Raw genomic sequence first — 22872 nt, 5'->3', positions numbered from 1 at the left:
CAGTGAATAAAAAATTACTCACATTTATTTGTGATTTTGAATACTTTTCAATTGTTTTCTATAACTAAATCGAATTTAATATCTGATTGCTTTTTAAATGAAAAATTATTGAATTTCATTCGCAATTTCGAATGTTTTTCAATTTCTTTTACAAATAATTAACACTTGATATCCGATTACTCTTTGAATAAAAATTATTAATATTCATTTATAATTTTTAATAATTTCCAATTTTTTTCTATCAGTAAATAAAACTTAATGTCGAAATTTTATTTTCTCTATCTTACCATCAATTTATCATATTGAAATTAGTTTAAGAAGAAGAATTTTTTCTAGTCTTATAGTATCTAAATAATGCTAGTCGTCAGGAACTACGGGGAATTGCACTACTGTCAATTAGTTTATATTTCTTATTTATTCTTTATGTGTTTAATTACATAAATAATACAAGACTAAAATAAAAAATCTTACAGTAATTATCACTTAACTTTACTTGATTATTTTACATTTATATACAGTGAAACATTCCTTAATAGCAAATTGAAAATGAACTTTTTTTTTTTACTGTACTTCAAAATCATTTGGCTGTATGGTTAAATAGTTTAAATTGTTTTCTTTGTGAGTTAGGGCCTTAATAGACATATATATCATCTTTTTTTGTATGACGGTTACAGGTAATTTCACTTTTTCAGGTTTACGGTTCCAAATTCTCCATAGATGGTCACATCCTTCCACTTTTTCGGTTTCTAAAATAAGAATTTTCATCCATGCTAAATTATTCTCCGATAAAAATCGAATAATTTGAGCCATTCTTCCGTCTGTCAACCGAATAAATGAATTATTCGTTTTCTTGGCTTGAGTATACAGCTGACCATGATACATTCTCTCTTTGTATAGGCATCGATTATAATAAGAAACAGAGCTTTTCGGAGCTTCTCCAATTACGTCATCTAACAATATCGCGCCATTTACTGACCGTACTGACCTTGATATCTTCTCTCGTTTGGTATCCATAATATTAGTACAAAATTGCCGACATGTTTCGTTACATTCATCGTGTAGTATTATTTGAAAGTTATTGTTACGTAATGTCCTATTTGCCATTTGATTTATTGGACCATTTGGACCAGTAACTTTTTGTTTCAAATTGTAAATATTGTTTTCAAATGCATACGTCGATGTTGCCCATGATGGACCATTTTTCCGTACACTCTGTACCATATGCAATAAAGAATGAACATTAAATGTCATAAATTTAGCCCCATAAAAGTTTTGGCAATCATATACAAATTGGAGTAGATTCATTTCACATCTTAGCAAATCATCTTCAGTTATGTTCACTGAGAGAAGTGTAAAGATACTTGAGACGAATAATTTGTATGAGTCGAGTAAATCTTGCCGTAATATTCCGCTTAATACGGGGATGCTATAAAACAATAACCAAGAACGCCATTCTGTTGCTTTCCATGATTGTTTTTTGATCAATATTCGTGGAGTTCGATGAATCTCGTTAGTTGGCTTGATATTCGTTAACCGAGCATTAATTAATTTTCTTTGGTCCGGTGATAAAAATTTTTTGCTCCACTTGTTCCAGAGTTGACGCTCCACACCTAGTAGCACTCCATGCATGTAATCGTGAGGATATCCCCAAACACAATCAAACTCCGGAAGTGAAGACAGAATACTAGAACCTTTAATACCATGAACTGTGTATTTTTCGTTTTTTTTTGTTTTTCGGAGCTTCTGAATGTCTTTTTTGTGCTTTTCTACGTCCTTTAGATAGCTGTCATGATCTCGATCCTTTGGAATATCAGCTGTTAATGGATATTTCATCACCTTCGAAGTCGTTGTTCCACGCTGATAGCACCAACTACAGCCGAAGAATCCGTTAAATTGCAGTCTGTTTTGCAACACAGGCCGAGCTACTGAATCCACAGGAAAAGCAAAAATTTTCACAAAGTAGGTTTTAATACTTCCGCTTTTAGAAATAATTTGTAAACCTTTGGCTGTCAGCTTTTGAATTTGCTTTTATAAATGTATCCAAATACAAATTCATGAAATCAGCTTTTGGTTCAATCGATGTGTACCATAATCCAGCTAAAAGCATATATTTATGGCGGAGCTTTTGAGGGATTTCGTTAATAATGCATTGAATTGGCCAAAAGCTATGTTTTCCGCTTTTAAATAGAGGGGCACCATCGAGGTTTACATTTAATGTTAACACAGTATTGTTTTCTTGATTTTTTGTCTGAATAAATTCATCATTCGAATACCGTTCACTATCATAAATTATTGACAATTATGAAGACAAAGGCAGTTCTGACAATGAAAAAGAAGATGGTAAAACCGAAGATGAAGAAGAGCATGATCAAATAAAAGATGTTACTAAGAATCAAAATAAATATCGACTTTTGCGATACCCAGCTGGGAGCGAGAGTGATGAATTATCAGAATGATTTTTTTATTATTGAATTATTTATGTTTAGCTACAACTAATTTATTTTATTCTTTGAATTTATTTCATTTTTTAAAATTAAAAACTATTGAATGTTTGTGCTTGATTATAACCTTAATATTAATTTATGTATCACAGAAAGTTATTAATATAACTTGAAATTTACAATCTATTCCAATGTATTGAAATTATTCAAAGAACCCTCAATTTATGACTTATTTATTAATTGTGGAAAATAGAAAACAATTCAATATCTTAAATTTGTTTAGATTCGCTTGAAATTTTCATAATATCGTAAATTAAAAAATTTATTTCTTTGTCGGAAGAAATAAAAAATAATTCGAAGTTTTGAATCTGTCCAAATTTGTTTGAATTATTCGTACAATAGTAAATTGAAAAATTTATTTATTTATTGGAAGAAATAGAAAATAATTTGAAGTTTTGAACTCGTTTAGATTATTCATAAAATCTTAAATTGAATAATCCATTTATTTGTTGGGAAAATTAGAAAACAATACAATCAATCGAATTTCTTTAAAATCGATTGAATAATTCACAAAATCACAAATTAAATAATATATTAATTTGTTGGAAGAAATAGAAAACAATTCAACTTTTCGAGTTTGTTTAAATTTGTTTGAATTAGTCATAAAATCGTAAATTCAATAATCCGTTTATTTGTTGGGAAAAATAGAAAACAATACAATCAATCGAATTTCTTTAAATTCGATTGAATAATTCATAAAATCACAAATTAAAAATATATTAACTTGTTGGAAGAAATAGAAAACAATTCAATTCTTCGAGTTTTTTTAATTTGTTTGAATTATTCATAAAATCGTGGAACTGAAAATTCATATTCACTCAGTATTCAAAGTAATTGGAACCATAAAATTTTAATCATTTTTCAATAATTTTCAATTTTACTAGTAAATGTTGAGAAAGATTCAATTTTTTTTTTGGTTTGAATTGTTTTGAATATTTTTCAATTCGATGCTCGGAATTCAAAGCAATTGAAATTAAAGAAGTCTGAATTTTTTTGAATAGTTTCTTATTTGGCTTCTAATTATTGAAAAAATTCAATTCTCGAATGTCTCAATTTCAGTCAATATTTTTCAATTTTATGTAAAAATTAAAATCAATTCAAAATTTTTTCAATTGTTTTCAATCAATAATTTTAATCAGGGGATATAAAGGCTTATTTATTCATTGATAACAATTGAGAACAATTTAAAATCATTTATTTTTCTCTATTTTTTTTTAATTCCGCATTATATCCAAATTCATGAACTATTTATCTATTCAAATCCATTGAACACAATTAAATATTTGAATTTTTCTTAATTTTTTTTTATACTTAAAAAGGTTTAAAATCTTTAAACTATTTATCTATTCGGAAAAATTCATTTTTGCCTGAGCTGAATCAATCGTGAAATACAACTTGTTGAAAATAATTGAAATCATATCCAATTCAATTTTATTCAATCAATAATTTTAATCAGGGCGGTGTCCACTCAAGGTTAAGGAAAAAACTCATGGAAATCATAGAGTAGAGTCTACCCGAGATTTCCAGACCCATAATTAATCGATCAACCCCATAGACATCGAGTATCTGCCTTATCAGATGACAATTTTATCTTATTTGATGGAAATTTGTTTTTTTAAGTTCGTTTCTTGGCGACCACTCAAGATTAAGATTTTTGAAGTCAAATTTCTGACTAATAAGACAAAATTTACATCCTATGTGGACGATACACGATGTCTACATGGGTTGATCGATTAATTATGGGTCTGAAAATCTTGGGTAGACTCAACTCTATGATTTCCATGAGTTTTTTTCCTTAACCTTGAATGGACACCGAGGAGTAAATTTTTTAAGGTCAAATTTTTGACAAATAAATACAAAAACGCCTTTTATGGGGCTGGTACTCTCTGTCAATGGGGTTGATCGATTAACTATGGGTATTAAAATCTTCGGTATACTCTACTTTATGATTTCTATGAGTTCCTTCTGTTTAATCTCGAGTGGACACCGAGGATAGAATTTTTATTGTCAAATTTTCGTCGAAAAAGACAAAATTTGCATCTTATGGGGCTGATACTCGGTGTCTACGGGGTTGATCGATTAATTATGTGTCTAGAAATCTTTAGTAGACTTTACTTTATGATTTCTATGAGTTTCTTTTTAATCTCGAATGGACGCCAAGGATTGAATTTTTAAAGTCAAATTTTTGACAAATAAGTTCGAAAACGCCTTATGGGGCTGTTACTCCGTGTCAATGGGGTTAATCGATCAATTATGGGTCTGGAAATCTTCAGTAAACTCTACTCTATGATTTCTATGAATTTTTTTCCTTAACCTCGAGTGGACACCAAGGATTGAATTTTTCAAAGTCAAATTTCCGACAAATAAGACAAAATTCACATCTTATGCCCGTGAAAAAATTTTCTGATCAGACTATATTAGGCCTGATATAACCCGTCCATATCAGGCCTGATATGGAAATTAGCCATATCAGACTATATATGCCTTGATATAAGTATAGCAGACTAGGTACCCGCACCCGGAAAAAAATGATATATCATTATATTACATAATTATAAATGAAAAATGTCCCTATATAATTATATATAATTAGGTATAATTATATATAAGTATTTCCATAGGAAAAAAATCGGCACCAGTGGGAATCGAACCGGGGACCTACTGCTTGAAGACTAATTCACTACCCGTTTACCTAAGAGACTTACTTGGAGAACACAGTTTATTATAACTAAAAGTTATGAGAACCGTATACATGATCGATTCGTAGTGAACAAAATTTTTTATCTAATTTATTAATTATTAACTGTCAATATTTATATATAATAATGGTATCTATATGTAGATTTATAAAATTATCTATGTATACATGAAATCGCAAAAATGATTCTACGATATATTGTTCAGGTACTTCGTTGCTTTAAAATTTATAATTTCTTTGAAATTAAAAAAATAATCGAGGTAAAATGAGAATTGAAAGCTTAAATTTTAATGGAATTATTTGTTTAGTATATGGAACTATATATTGCTGGAGGGCCTGGCTAACAATTTTTTAACTTTACTAAATTAATAATTTTTGTGAAATAAAATTTTTTTAATTCCTATTATTTCATCCGAAAAATACTATATATTAAAAGATTGTTAATCATTAGAGTAACAGACTCTTAGATAGAAAAAGAGAATGTGTTATGGTAATCACAAAATACTCACTGGAGTAAAAAAAATTATATAGAATTCTATATGATTCATATATAATTTTATATGAATTATATATACATCTATATAATTATAAATGAATTACATATGCTTCTATATAATTAGATATGAATCATATATAATGATAAATAGTTTTTTTTTATTCGGGTATGCCTTTATATGAGTACATAAGACTACTTATGTGCTGGTAAGGGTATGAGTATATCAGACCATATGAATCCATATCAAGTTATATCAACCCTGATCAGGGATTTTTTTTTCAAGTTTATCAAAGTATATATAACTTTATAAGGTTATATCAGGGCATATCAGGAACTATTAAAAATAATGTAAAATTAGATATGAGCATATCAAGCTATATCAAGTCCGATATAGACATATCAAATTGATAAGGCTTGATCAGGCCTGATATGGCCAATTTTCATATCAGGCCATATCAGGACATATCAAAAATTAAATATGGACATATCAGATCATATCAGGCCAGATATGAACATATCAAAAATTTTTATATGGCCTTATCAGCTCATATCAAGCCTGATCAGAATATTTTTTCACGGGTGGGGCTGATACTCGGTGTCTATAGAGTTGATCGATCAATTTTGGGTCTATAAATTTTCAGTAGACTCTACTCTACGATTTCTTTGAGTTACTTTTCTCAATCTCGAGTGGACACCGAGGATGGAATTTTTAAAGTAAAATTTCTGACAAATAAGTCAAAAAACGCCCTTTATGGGGCTTTTACTCGGTGTCCATAGGGTTGATCGATTGATTATTGGTCTGGAAATCTTCTATAGTGTCTACTTTATGGTTTCCATAAGTTTCCTTTTGAATATCTAGTGGACACCGAGAATTTAATTTTTTCCGTTTCTATTTTTCTGCCTGTTTTCTCTCGATAATCCATGAGATGCGTGCGCGCGACAGAGAGGTCCGACCGCTATATGTCGTTTTTCACGATATCTTCGAAAATATTCATTTCATCAAAAAAATGATTAGGACATTTTTTGTTGGTTTCTTTATTTTAAACATTTTTTTCTATTAAACTTTCCCGTTAAATCAGCCGTTTTTGAGTTACAGCGGTTTAAACAATTAAATTGTTATTAACAATTAAACTTACCATCGGCGAGCAAAATAACCTACACAGTAAAAATATTGTGTATTTGTGTCGAAAACGGTTTGTGTTGAAAATTGTAGTGTGTTAAAATAACACAAAGTTTGTGTCACTTTATTTTGTAACATAAAAATGTGTTATACACTCTACATTAACACATTTTGTATGTTACTGTGGAATTAACACAAAGTTTGTGTCAAAATCTCCATCAATATAACATTAACTTTGTGTTAACAGCGCGTCGGTTCTTTACTTTACGCGGCAATCGTTTTCACAAAGTGAGCGTCATTGGCATCTATTTTGTTGGTGTTTCGAGTGTTAATAATAGAGTTACTTAATTTAAAAATTAACAATAAAGTGAGTTTATAATACGAACACAAAAATTGATGTAATCAACGGTGAATTATTATTTATTTATTATTGAAATTTCTGAATACTGTAGATAACCTTTCTTTCTTCTAATATAACCTTAAAATTTGTTTTTATAAAATAAAGTACTCTTAATAGCAGATATTAAAAAAATATTTTCTGTAAAATTTATGATAATTATAAATTAAAATTTCTGAATTTTTTAACTGCTAGTTATTGATTTTTTTTATTAAAATTTTTTGATGTGAAACATCTATAGGCTCACTTGTAAACCGAATTGTTGGCGTGGCGACGCTTGCCGTGGCGACGGGTCGCCACGCTATACTAAGGTATAGATATATATATTTTATGTGTAGTAGAGTGTACGGTGTGGCAACGGGTCGCCACGCTATACTGAGGTATACATATATATATATATTATATGTAGTAGAGTGTACGGTGTGGCTTCTCACTCAGTTCGACGTTGTTGCTTACTACGGTACACATAACCTGCGTTTTATTTAATTTTGATGTGAAACATTTTTATTTTAATTTTTGACAATAAAATATGTGTGATAATGATAACTCAGAAGATCAAAGTGATCAACCTTGTGCAAAGAAAGTGAAACTACACTATGGCATACTACCAAGTCATCAGTAAGTAGATCGTATTTTTCAAGTGTCCATAAATGTAATTATTATATTTTTATATTTAATTAATTATATTCATATTAATCATATTAGTAATTATATAAATTATATTAATATTATCTTCAATTAATTATTTTTTTATTATTCATGACGGAATTAATATGGAAAAATTTATTAATAAAATTTATATTTGCAAATCTTTAGTCATATATTGCAATAATTAACTAAGATTTGAGTTCATGAGTATATTGAAGCCACACTCAAAATTTTTTTTTTTTTTGTGTATTTTAATATCATATTTTTTTAAATATTTCAGTTCCCAACAATCATCACAGGGATCACAAAATATTATTATTGAAACTGGACGCCACCCTGATCAGTTAAACACAAGGCATACTATCAATGTTGTGTAAGACTTTATTAATTGAATAGTACCAGACTATTTTAATTTTTATCTTAGATCTGGCCACTGGAGTGGCCATTTACAAAAACAACAACACTTCACATGTTACTACACTCAACATGGATCTAGCAGTTCAAAATGCTACAGAAGTTCATGTTTCCCAAACATCTATTGGTGATATGTGTGCTCCACATGTTAAACTAGAAGACGGAAGTGAATTAATTATGATTGTAGTATACATTTCACCTAATAACAAAATGGATCATATAATTTCATTTTTACATAAAAGGTTATTTCCTTATAGTCAAAGAGGTTCAATAATTTTTAAAACGAATAAACATAAACTACCATTAATTTTAACTGGAGATTTTAATGTAAATTTTGCAAGAGCTGAATCAATGCCATTAATGACATTTCTTCAAAAAGAATTTCAATTGCAAATCAACAAACTTCCAAGAGAATCTACTACCAAATATGGAACAACAATAGATGCTGTATTTGTGAGATATCTTGATAATGTTTCATCCAATACTTTTGTAACGTACTTTAGTTATCATCGACCAATCGTCACAGTAATACCGGCAGAGGAAACATCGAATATAACTATTACTGAAGTCACAGATGAAAATATTTAAATTGTGGCCACTTGATATTAATATCGAATTTTTATATCACATGTAAATAAATGTTTATTAAATAAAGTTACCATTTTCTGTAAGAAATTCGTAATACTTCATTTTTTCATTAGGCTATATTTAATTCCTGTAATAATATTATCTTTTATGCATATTACTTGTACACACACGATGTTTCACATCTGACAGGCGTCCCATGACGGCTCATATTTTTTTTTTTTTTTTATACCAAGTATACAATATTTCAATTTATTTTTACGTAAGTTTTATTTTTTTTTAGATGAGTGGTAATTCATCTAACAATGAAAAATTTTATGTAAATCGAAATCAAAAAGTGACTGTTATGTTTATTCTGAAGTGGAATAGTACTAAATTTTGAGCCAAACTAAATTTGCCTGTTACGCTTAACGACTTTGTTTTGAATGGTTAATCGTCATTTTCAGAAACTTTCAAATTTCAAATTTTAATTGTCTATTATTATAAAGTTATTGTTCATTGCAGTTCACGAGGTATTCTCGAACTTGAATAATTTGGATTTTTTCTTTGTCGATTCAAACGATGCTAGACTAGATGCGATCTCGTCGGCGACGTTCTTGCCAGTCCAAACAGTGTGATTTTGAAAATTAAATGTGCTAACACTTAAATCCAGGGAAGTAAGTTTATTCAAATTTACTTTTTAATTAAACATATCCCACATAAAATTATTCATTGACAAATTTCAATGTACTAGATGAAGTTGTTGAATTCGAATTGCCAATAACACCTCATTCGTTGTCAGTGGTCGAAATTGCTTGTACATCTTCAAGTAACGACAGTAACTTAATTGGAGAAGAATTTCAAAGCATCCCTGCTAAAAAACCTAAACTAGAATCCGATCAACTACTTAGAGTTCTTACCAAGAAGGTAAATTATCTAATACATTTTTATAATTTTTTTAAATATTTATTTTAAAGTTTCTGATTTTTTTCTATAAAAAAAATAGTTATTTGTATATACTAAACTTCTAATTTTTTTAACAGGAATTGGAAAAATTAATTCTTAATAGTCCACATGGCTCTGATTTAATAAAAGAATACAATGATCGAGGTCTTTTAAGTGACACCAACCGTAAAAGAGTTGTGTCTTTTATATTAAAAGTTGGAAACTGCATAGGTTTAATGAAGATCACTCTATTATCATAACTAATTATTTCTTATAATCTAATGTGAAAATATGATAAATATTATTAAATAATAAAGACAATTATATTTTTTAATTTGCTGCTTCATTTCTAAAACCTATAAATTTTTTGATTTAATTATTTAAAATTTTTCCTACAATTATTTACATTCGGTAATTGTTGATGTTTCATTAAAATCTAGATAATAAAAAAAAAAAAAAACTTTTTTTAATAAATATTATTTACTGCAGTTGAGGAAATAAAAAAAAATTATTTTATGAGTGTGAAACAGTTGATTAGAATAAATAAAATTATTTAACATTTATTTTGTGTTAAGATTGACACTTTAAAAGTGTAAGATTCTTTGCGCCCTCTTGTGGCGATATTTCAACACAATCTTTGTGTTAAAAAGGAGTAAGACAAAGTTTGTGTCGAAATTTCAACACAAATTTCGTGTCAACCGTTTTTACCACACAAACTGTGTTGATTTTACACAATATTTTTTACTGTGTAGTTTTTCGTAATCCTCGGCAAAAATACGTAAATATCAGTTATCAGAACTCGGGGACCTAAAAGTGCATACAGGATTCCCTCTTCAGCCGAAGGACTAATAAGAAATAGAATAACTGTAAAAAAAATTCAAAAGCATTAGGCATTACCTTCATATGGAAATAACATTTACTAAAATAGCCTAAATTTTATACCGTCAGACCACAGGGTTTGGGTCCCTTTAACAAAAAACATAAACAAAATAAAAAATCTTAGTTTTTCGTAAATAACTCAATAACTATAGGTAAAACCAAAAAAACGGAAAAAAAAGATTCTTATCGAGAAGGAAATTTCTGAAAAAAAGTCTCGACATCTAGAACTCTAGCTTCAAAAACAATAATTTTTATTTAATGTTGAAAATAGGGTTCCGCGCAACTGCTGTCGTATTTTAGCATCGGCGTGGCCGTGTGACAAAAGTGACGTTTTAATCATCCTAAATGATTGGAATTAAAAATTTAGTATAATTAGCCCAATTATTCAATTTTATCCGTGTATGATTAAAAATTTTCAATCGTAACGTAATCATTTTGAATCATTGAAGCGACAAAAATTTCAAAAATAATTCATTATTAGAAATGGTTTGTCATGATTGCAAATTTTTAATCTTAACATAATCCTTTTTAATCATTATAGATAACCGAAATTAACCCCTTATATCATAATTTAAAACGATTGCACATGATTAATAATTCGAAATACTCATTGAATCATTTTAAATCATAACAGGTGATAGAAATTCACGAAGTATTTCATGATCAGGAATGATTCGACATGATTAAAAATTTTTAATCCTAACGCAATTATTTTGAATCATTTCATAGGCAAAAATTTCAAAAGTTTTTTATGATTAAAAACGATTCGACATGATTAAAAATTTTCAATCATAACAATCATTTTCAATCATTGTAGAAGTCAGAAATTCAACGATTATTTTATGGTTAGAAATGATTCCATATAATTAAAAATTTTTAATCCTAACTGAATCATTCTAAATCATAAGAGGTGACGGTAATTCACGGAATATATTATGATTCGAAATGATTTGACATGATAAAAAATTTTTAATCCTAACGCAATCATTTTGAATCATTCAATAGACAAAAATTTCAACAGTTTTTTATGATTAAAAACGATTCGACATGATTAAAAATTTTCAATCATAACTTAATCATTTTCAATCATTACAGATATCAGGAATTCAACGATTATTTTATGATTATAAATGATTGAAAATGATTAAAAATTTTTAATATTAACTGAATCATTTTAAATCATAAGAGGTGACAGAAGTTATACGGAGTATTTTATGATTAGAAATGATTTGATATGATTGAAAAATTTTAATCATTATTAATCATTTTATATTCTGTCAATTTCTCAGTATTTGAAATGATTTATAATGATTAATTGTGAACTTTCTAAAATGATTTACATGATTCGGTATGATAAAAAATTAGGAAAACGGTTGACCCTGAAGGCCATCCCTGCAACTTCCCGCTAATTCCATACGTAAGCGCTTAAAATTGCACCAATGACGTTTTTGAGCTCTTCGAGCTCAAAAATACAATTTATGGGTTATTTTGAGCTCTCCGAGCTCAAAGATATTGCTTTCCTATGCTTTAAAGCTCTTCGAGCTCAAAAGTCTGATAGAGATTTGATAAGACACTATTTTTTGAATTTTTAAACCACAATAACTTTTGAATGAATAAACCGATTTTTACGCGGTTAGAAGCATTCGACGCAGTTTTTCAAGCCTCACAAAGAATCTTAAATTTTGAATTGATCGCGCTAGAAATTTTGAAGTTATTCCGAAAAAACACTTTTTTCGGTTTTCTTTCGTTCACGATATCTCTCGAATGAATCAACCGATTTTGACCGGACTGGTGGCGATCGACGTGGTTTTTTGAGGTTAAGAGCTGATTAGTTTTTGGAATTGAACCTTTAAGCCGTTTAAAAGTTATTTCAAAAAAACCACATTTGAAAAAAAATTTTTTTTCAGTTTTTTTTAAGATTTCTCAAAGTCTATTGATCTGAATCATTCCAAATAGTTTTAAAAATCTAAGTTTGGTCAAGCCCTTTCGAATGGCACCAACCGCGATGAAATCGGTCAAGCCGTTCAAAAGTTATAAGCGGTTCACATACTTACACACACACACACACACACACACACACACACACACACACACACACACACACACACACACACACACACACACACACACATACATACAGACACGGTGACAACCTCGCGGGGATAGTCAGGGAAGCTTCCTATGACCTTTAAACGTCGAGATCTGATGAAAACTCGATTTTTGCAAAACGGGGTGAAAACAATAACTTCCCGATTTTTGAAAATCTTCGATTTTCTTAGCGGGAAGTTAAAAATGAATAAAAAATGAATAATTTTTAATCATTTCAAATCATTTTGTTTAATCAGGGCCTAAAAAATTTACTGTAAGAGTTTGAACTCTTCTGATTCAATGCATTATTTTTAAATTGATTTTTACATTTTTAATAGTAATCAATCTAATGGAAATTATTATTAATAAACTTTAATAATATTGATTACTTAACAATGAGTTTTGATAAATAAAAATAAGCAGATAATTCGACACATGCACAGTATAGGTGTCATTAATTGGGGCTAAGGTATGTCAATAATTAGATCAATCAGTTTTTTAACCTATCAATAATTGGTGTATCCGGATAGTCTATTTAATTATTTAAAATTAATTAGTAAATATCACTGATTATCATTTAAAAAAAAGAAATTGATTAGTAAAAACATTACTTGAGACATTACCACAAATAAAATTCAACGATATTGACATTTGATTGCTTAAAAAAAATGAAATCATAAGTTTGTCTCTTATAGTGTCAATAATTGGGGCTTTTACCTTATTATTTATTACAGTTTACTTTTTTTCGTGTAAAAAAATGAGTGAATCTAATTGTTTTTTTGCCGTTGAAAATAATCATTTGATTAACGCAAAACCAATCGGAGTTGATATTACTTCTTTCTTTTCTTACTGTCACATTGTACAAGAGTAAATTAGATATCTTCATTAATTTCCATTCAGATTTTTGAGAATTATAATTGTTTCAGATAATAAAGGATAAAAAATCCAATAAATTAGAATTATTTTGTTATTTATTCAATAATGTATTTTTATTAAAAGTTAAGAAGACAAATAAGAAATTTTGATCATTAAATAATGTGCTAAAATTTTAAAATCTTTTTGCATATCGATATACTTCGATAGATCTATGAAAGTAAATAATCGATTATTAATCGCTAAGCCAGTAAATACAAAAGAATAAGAATAATAAGTTGAATTTAATGTTGTGAAATTGAATGAAATAATTAATAGTACTGTTTATTTGTGGTATTGAAATTACGATTACTTTTTTTAACTTTCTCTACTAATGAACTTTTGAGTTTGAAACAGTGTAATAAATTTATCTGATATATGTTTATATTACCCTAAGTCCATATACTTATTGCTACTAACATATCATATTTTAACTAAATTTTTAAACTTTAGTTTTTCACATTCAAAGTTAAAGTAAAAACTTTGAAAATTTTATTGAGAGCATAAAGTTGAAAAATTCTAAGTCCAAAACTGGGCTTAGTTAATGTTTTCAACTGACGAAATTCTATGTTCCATAAAATCGTAAAATTAACCTACTTATGCTCTTAGTAGGCTGAAGTACCGCAAAAAAGTTGTTCAAAGCGATCCTAGGTTTTGGAGGTTGAATATATTATTCTAAAACACTAATTTTAGCCTCCATACCCTATTTTAAGTATATTGAGGGTCAAAATAGTATTTCACATTCAGCGGTAGGCACAACATCAAAAGAAAGTAGGCTTTTGAGGCTCAAATTAGTGTTTTAATTTTGACTCGGGCAGTCACTATAAGTAATTCGAATTATCTGCAAATTACATCACTACATGGCTGTTTGTTTAAAAGTGTTTTTTATACACGGAAAATTTTTATAACAGAAAAGTTAAATTTATACCTAGATTTTCAGTTCTTAAGAGTAAAAAGTTTCAACCTTTTAATTTCGTTTTCACATTTAATATCTCACTCTGTAATTTTTCGTATAAATTCTTTACATTTTGTTAACTGAGCTTAAGAGTTTGAGAATTACAGGTTGAGCTGTAGTAATTCACAATATATTTATTACTCTCGATAGTTAGTAGCTCATACTTTCAATCTAATTCTTCCAATGAAGAATTCATTTGTTCTCATAAAACTAAAAAATGCATCACCGTTTAATGGGAATTTTGAAAGTTTCAGTTATTAGCTATTAATTTCTCAATAAAAAACAGTTGAAAAATAATAAGTAACTTCGAGTTTCAAGTTTCATGCAACTAAAAATACATTCGAAACTGTAAAATTTGGTATTTCCTATTATCATTGTATTATAAATTATATTCTTCGTAAAGTTTCAAACTTATTGATTGAGGAAACTTCAGAATGCGAATTTTGAGACGCAGAATCTGATTAGCTTAATCTCTAGAGAGCATGTTGTAATTATTATATTAGTTTTCGGCTTCATTCTAATTTTGTGATATTTTCAAGTCGCATTTATTTTTGTGAAGTTTAGTTATTATATTATAACATATTATATCATCGGTTCAATAATGTCTTGCATGAAATAATCAAGTGAAGACTATTGACTGCGTTGAACTTTACTCAGTAGAACAAGCAGCAAATCTTGAGCTTTAATAAAGATTGTATTCACTCTTTAGAATATTCATGTCACTTAAATCAGGAACTTCTACACAAAAATAGAACAGAAATTAACATAATTAATTTTTTATACGTCAGTGTAACAAGCTTTTAAACTTAATGCGACTGATGTCCGTTGACCTTGCGTTGTAAAAATAGTTTCATGAAATCTGGAGGAAATTCAAATAAATTTGCAGAGTTACTCATGTAAATAAGTTTGTATTAAATTAACGTCAATGCTCACTGCGTATTTGTTCTAAAAATGTACTTAAGGTTTAAATGTTTTTATAAAAATCAGCGTGGGAATAATTTTAGTCTTTACGTAAAACATGTAAAATATGATAAACTATCAAAGTGCACGCTTCAAATTTTAATTCGCTTACAAAAAGTAAGAAATAATTTTATTATTGAGAATAATTGGATTATTTTAACTTTGCAAAAAAAATCTGAAAAAACGGAACTTAAAATATTAACTTGATTCAAGAAAAAAAAATCTATAACCATGGAAATCTTTTAAAGAATTAGATAATTTTGGATCAAGCAAAAAAAGTTTGAAAAAATATGTTTTTTGGTTTAAGAAAATTTCACCCGAAATTTATCAATTAAAAATTGTAAAATTCAACTTATTGCAGGTGATCAAAATGATGATGACAGTAGTCCTGGTCTTCACAATATGCTGGTTACCTTTCAATGTTCTTATGGTAATGTTTAATTCTATTAATAATTTTATTAAATTTATTGTAAGTTTACAAAAGTAATACGCTTATGGCTTACTAATAATTTATTTTATTAATGCTACAATTAGAAGATAAAAAAATTTATTTACTATTCGAAAGGCTTTAGTAATACTGATTTTTTTTATTGAGATGTTGAAAGGAAGTTCTGTAAATGGAAATTAAACATTTAAGTATTACGTAAAAGTACTCTATTGTTCGGTTTCCACAAGAAATTGATAGAAAATTCTTTTTTAAGAAGTTGAAAATATGATGACGTTAATAAAAAATTAGAAAAACGGTAGACCCTGAAGGCCATCCGTGCAACTTTCCGCTAATTCCATACCTAGGTGCTTAAAATTGCACTAATGATATTTTTGAGCTCTCCGAGCTCAAAATTACAATTCATGTGTTATTTTAAGCTCTTTGAACTTAAAAAATAGCTTTTCTATGCTTTTCAAGCTCAAAAGTCTGATAGAAGTTTCATAGAATAATATTTTTTTAATTTTCAAACCGCACTAACTTTTGAATAAATTAACCGATTTTCACGCGGTTGGCAGCATTTGACGCAATTTTTTCAGTTTCATGAAGAATCTTCAAGTTTGAATTGATAAAACTAGGAAATATGGAGTAATTTCCAAAAATCACTTTTTTCGGTTTTCTTTCGTTCATGATATCTCTTGAACAAATTGACCAATTTTGACCGGCTTGACGGCGATCGACGTAATTTTTTCATGCTAATAGCTGATTAGTTTTTGAAATTGATCAGTGAAATTGATCCGTTTAAAAGTTATTCCAAAAAAGGTCGGAAATATGTTAAAAAAACACTTGTTTCCAAATATTTTATCGAGGATATCTCTCGAACCAATCAACTGATTTTTACGTTCTTGACGGCGATCGACGTGGTTTTTTAAGCTCTAAAAATTATTTTATTTCATCAAAAACGATCCGAGAAGAAATAACGAAGTTATGCCAAAAAAACACTTTTTTCGGTTTTCTTTCGTTCACGATATCTCTCGAACGAATCAACCGATTTTGACCGGATTAGCGACGATCGCGTGGTTTTTTGAGCTTAAGGGCAGATTAGTTTTTGAATTTGATCGATAGAGCCGTTTAAAAGTTATTCTAAAAAAACCACTTTCAAAAAAAATTTTTTTCTTATTTTTTTTCAGATTTTTCAAAATTTCTCAAAATCTATCGGTCCGAAACGGTTCAAATTCACAGGAAATCTAAGTTTAAGGGAACTCTTTAGAACGCCGTTTAGTAGATTCTGATCGGTTTAGTCGTTCAAAAGTTATAAGTTATAAGCAAGTCACACACACACACACACACACACACACACACACACACACACACACACACACACACACACACACACACACACACACACACACGCGCGCGCGCGCGCGCGCACACACATATACATACAGACATAGTGACAACATCGCGGGGGTAGTCAGGGAAGCTTCCTATGACCTTAAAACGTCGAGATCTGATGAAAACTCAATTTTTGCAAAACGGGGTGAAAACAATAACTTCCCGATTTTTGAAAATCTTCGATTTTCTTAGCGGGAAGTTAAAAATTGATAGTTCGATTGAAATATTAAAACATACCGTAAAAAATTTTTTTGATGTGGCCTTATCTGACCAATTTTTTTATCTGGCCTTTTATGTTTATATATGACTTGATGTGATCATATATGGCTATACGAAGCAATATATGAAAATAAAAGAAAAATTGATTACACTTTTTTTATTTTTATGGACATATACGACCGTATCAGGCCATATATACACTAATAAAAAAATTGACTTGACTCAAGAGCCAAACTCTTGAACCAAGAATTCCATTTTGAAAAAAAATATTTTCTTGAATCAAGAGTATAAATTCTTGACTCAAACAAATTTTCTTAGACCAAGAATAATTTCTTAGCTCAAGAATTTATTCTCTTGACTCAAGAATATCATTTTCTTCAAAATAGTAATCTTGGTTCAAGAGTTCGGCTCTTAAGTCAAGTCAATTTTTTTATCAGTGTAGACATATCAAGTTATATATAGCCATATAAAGATATATATGGAAATAAACGAAAAATTTATTAGATTTTTCTTTATTTTCATTGACACATGTGACCATATAAAACCACATATGATCGTATAAAGCCATACATGATCATATCAGGCTATATATGAGAATAAGAGAATAATTCACAGCAATTTTTTAATTTTATGCGTATTTATGACTATGTCAGACCACATATGGATATATCAAACCATATATGGTCTAATATGTCCATATGTGGTCTGATATGACCTCTTTACATATCTGAACATATCAAAAATTATATAAGGACATATCAAAAATCTTTTCTTATAAAAATTTAAAAAATACATAAAACATAATTAAATTTAAACAAATTAAGAAATTTCACGTAATAATTTTTTTTTACATTGTATACACGGAGAGAAAAGAATAGATCTTATTCTTATGTAGAATAGTAATCATTACTATGTTACATAGTAACGGAAATTTTTGTGAAAATGCTTTGTAAATTCCCGGAGAAAAATTTTAGAAATTGTAATAAAAATATGAACAATCACTCATTCGATGCGATAAAAATAATGTTTTTCTTTTTTTATTTTTTTAATAAAAATTTCAATTTGTTATTAACAAAAAACATAAACAAAATAAAAAATCTCAGTTTTTCGTAAATAACTCAATAATTATAAGTGATGTCAAAAATCGGATAAAAGATCCTTAAAGAGGAGGAAATTTCTGAGAAAAAATCTTGACTCCCGGGACTCTAATTTCAAAAACAATAATTTTTATTTAAGGTGAACGGTGAGGACGTGTGACAAAAGTCGCGCCCTATTTTAAGAATAAGATCTATTCTTTTCTTTCCGTGTGCTGATATTAAAAATTGAAATTTCTTATTGAAGTTAGGATTTGCGTTACTTACTTATACTTACTTATACAATCAGTATTAATTCTATTATTGTATTAATCAACTATTGATTATCACACAAAAAAATAACTATGGAATTTTTTCACTTTGTAATATCGTGATAATGCTTTCGAGTTATTGAGTAAATACTTAGTAAGTTTGACTTTATGACACGAAGGTTTTTTGTTCAAATTCTATACTAGGCATTTAAATAATTAATTTTTTAATCAAAGCATAGCTTTGTGGATTCAAATTACTCATACATTAATAAAATAAATTGATTTCCCTCTTCGCTAGCTTCAGCGCGTGGGTGTGTTTTATTATTACAAAATTAAGAAGGTCCTACTGAACTTCCATTATCTACTAATTTAAATTAGCATTTATAGAATATGACGCAAAAAGCGTACAAATATTAAATAGAAAAAATAATAAATTAATGATTCTATATTTACGCAAATTTTTGAATTTAGTTTAGAATACAAAAAGAGAGAAAAATATTTATGGACGTTATTGTCAAGAATAATTATTGATTACTCGAGAATTTATCAAATTATTGTTACCATTATGACCGCAGGGTAAATTGCTACAAAACGCTACATTGTTCAGTGAGCGATATGACCGGTAAATGTTTCTACATCGCAAAATTGATTGAACATTAAATCACAAAATTATCATTAAATACACTTACACTCTCGTTACTTAGTAGGTAGTCCATATATTGCTAAAATATTGAATCACTTGGTTTAAATAATAATTACAGGGCATAATTGGTCAATTTTCACATCATCGTCAAATTTCGTGTTTATAGGGTTGAAGTTTAAATTTACTTTGCTGGTTAAATAATTACAAATTTGTAGTGGTCAGTTCTACAAAATAATGATTAACACTGAATATTAAATTTGAAATTTATTAACATCGCTAAACGGATTTTCGCAGGAGTTTATCCGATAACTCAAAACAATTCCGGTAACTGAAGTCAATAAATGAATGACTAATCCAATGAACCGCGAGGTATCGATATAAATTCAATCAATTCTGTTTCAATGGAATAATTCAATTAAAGAGGTCATGTGGAAATTTTTCCATGGATGATACGATTATTAGTATTATTATTTACATACAATATTGAAACACTGCAAATTGGAGATAAAATGTTCGTAATTTAATCTATCGGGATGTTGCCTCTGACTGACTACATTGAAAATGGCATTTTTGAGGTAAATCAATTGAACTGTTTTATAAACTGGAAAAATGATAAATTCTTTAAAAATTGGAATGATATAAAAATTTTAATTTCTTTCATTCTTTTAAAATTGAACGTAGTAAGTTTAAATAAACATTAAATACTTTGCATTTATTTTATTTGTTCAATATTGAAAAAGTGTTTTTTGATTTGAAATTGAGTTATTTTGTGCTGATTCATCCTTAAAAATATTTTATCAGTTGAAATGATAGTAAATTTACTCGAGATGGAATTATTCACATCATAATTCAATATCAAAACAAGCTGACTCATTATAAATTGGGTATAATTGAAAATACGTCGCATAAATTAAACCAAGAGTACGAAGAAGCAATATCTATTTACGTTCAAGTTGATTATAAAAACAAAAACATTTAATTTGCATAACAATAACAAAATTACAAATTTTAAATAATAAGAATAATAACTGCTTCATTTAATTTCAATTATATAATAAAAAATCTTAACTTTTTTGCATGAGATTTCTCGAAACATGAAAAACAATTTTTAAGAACTTTGTTAATGTGTCATTAAAACTTTAGTTAATTAACGTCAAAATTATACAGAAAAAATTATATGTGAAAATTACAGAAATTGTTATGTAAAAATTACACGACTATTTTATTTTACTAGAAAATCGAACGCGCTTTGCGCGCTTCTGTCAAAATGTTTATTATCGACAATCTAATTAATCAATATTTTCATAAATTTAACTCATTAATATTTAACCGATGCCATAGTAACCGTTGTCATAGTAACCGTTGTCATAGTAACCGTTGTCATAGTAACCGTTGTCATAGTAACCGTTGTCATAGTAACTGTTGCCATGGTAACCGTCGTTATGGTAACCGTTGCCAAGGTGTTCACTATAGCAAGGAAAAGCGACAACAATGAAAACGCCACATCAACTTCTTAATAAAGGATATTGAAAAAAAAAATTAGGGCGACGGTTGACTCTAAAGGCCATCCCTGCAACTTCCCGCTCATTTTGTACATAATGCTTAAGCGCTCAAAATTACACATTACGTTTTTGAGCTCTTCGAGCTCAAAAATATGATTATTGTGTCATTTTGAGCTCTCCAAGCTCAAAACTCTAATAGCAGTTTAATAAAACACAACTTTTTGAATTTTCAAACCGCAATAACTTTTGAATGAATGAACCGATTTTCACGCGGTTGGCAGCATTCGACGCAGTTTTTTAAGCCTCATAAAGAATCTTTGAGTATGAATTAGTCGAACTAGGAATTCCGGAGCGATTTCGAAAAAACACTTTTTTCGGTTTTTTTTCGACAACGATAACTCACGAACGATCTGTAATGAATGGAAACAGATCTGTAATGATCTCGACAAGGACATCTGGAGCAAAGCCTACCAAATTGTCACCAAACGACTTGGAAAGGCTTCACCAGAAGCTCCGAAGTCTCCTGCCTTAATGGACAGCATTGTAGCGGAGCTTTTCCCCAAACACCCGCCGCGGGAGAAGAAACACTACGCTAAAAACAGCGAAGGAACACCCTTCACAACTAAGGAACTACAAAACGCGGCCAAGTCACTCAAAACAGGAAAGGCACCTGGACCTGATGGCATCCCGGCAGCGATGATCAAGATTGTAGCCCTGGAATACCCAGACATACTCCTGAATACCTACAACGCATGCTTGGCAACTGGCACGTTCCCCGTGGTCTGGAAGCGGCAGAGATTGGTTCTCTTAGACAAAGGAAAGGGAACCCCCGTAACACCTTCGTCGTTTAGACCACTCTGTATACTAGACATTGCTGGAAAACTGCTCGAGAAGCTCATACAAGGGAGACTTCGCAACGACATCAACCGTGCTGGAGGTTTTGCCACCAACCAGCATGGCTTCCGGAAAGGTCGTTCGACAGTCGGAGCGATCGAGAAAGTTATAAAGACAGCAACACAAGCATGGTCTGGTAGCCTCGAAGCTCGTAAAGTATGTCTCTTCCTCACGCTAGATGTCAAAAACGCATTTAACAGCGCAAATTGGAGAGATATTTTAGATGCTCTGGTGCACAAGTTTGACGTGGAGCCAGAGAATCTGGCACTAGTCGACAACTACCTGGACGAAAGAAAGCTAATAGCGGAAACTACGGAAGGCCCACAAGAATACGCCATAACGGCTGGCGTACCGCAAGGCTCAATAATGGGGCCCGATCTATGGAATGCGGACTACGACGAGCTTCTTGAAATCTCGTTACCAAAGCAAGTAGAGCTAACGGGCTTTGCAGACGACGTTGCGGCCACGATAGTAGTAGACAGCGTAGAAGAGGCCGAATTACTGATCCGGGAAACCATTGACGCCGTCGAGACCTGGTTTGATAAACACCACCTGAAACTCGCCAAGCATAAAATCGAGATGGTTGTTCTGACACGTCAAAAATGGTTCCCAAAACCATTCGCTGTGGACATGGAAGAAACAACACTGACGTCAACAAAGGCCCTGCGCTATCTAGGGGTAATGATAGACGAGAAACTATCTTTCCGCGAACACCTTGACAGTGCATGCAAGAAAGCCAGCAAGACGGTGTCTAGCCTAGCAAGAATCATGACCAACACTATGGGACCAAGAACCAAAAAGAGAAGAGTTCTTCTAAAAGTAGTCCACTCGGTACTGCTTTGTGGAGCAGAAATATGGGCAGACACATTGAAA

General features: G+C 29.6%; 1 protein-coding gene across 6 annotated transcripts in view; it reads left to right on the top strand.

The window, feature by feature from the left end:
* LOC123265109 (RYamide receptor-like) overlaps positions 1–22872 on the top strand; it is a 172842-nt gene that overhangs the window by 128033 nt on the left and 21937 nt on the right. For all 6 annotated transcript variants that reach the window (XM_044728744.1, XM_044728742.1, XM_044728743.1 and 3 more), the window contains one exon: positions 15939–16007. In XM_044728744.1, coding sequence (XP_044584679.1) covers positions 15939–16007 — 69 coding nt within the window. The remainder of the gene's footprint in view (positions 1–15938; positions 16008–22872) is intronic.

This window comes from Cotesia glomerata, linkage group LG5 (genome assembly GCF_020080835.1).
Source record: "Cotesia glomerata isolate CgM1 linkage group LG5, MPM_Cglom_v2.3, whole genome shotgun sequence".
Taxonomy (NCBI): domain Eukaryota; kingdom Metazoa; phylum Arthropoda; class Insecta; order Hymenoptera; family Braconidae; genus Cotesia; species Cotesia glomerata.
The sequence above is the reverse complement of the archived record's forward strand: the minus strand, read 5'-3'. Positions and strand labels throughout refer to the sequence as shown.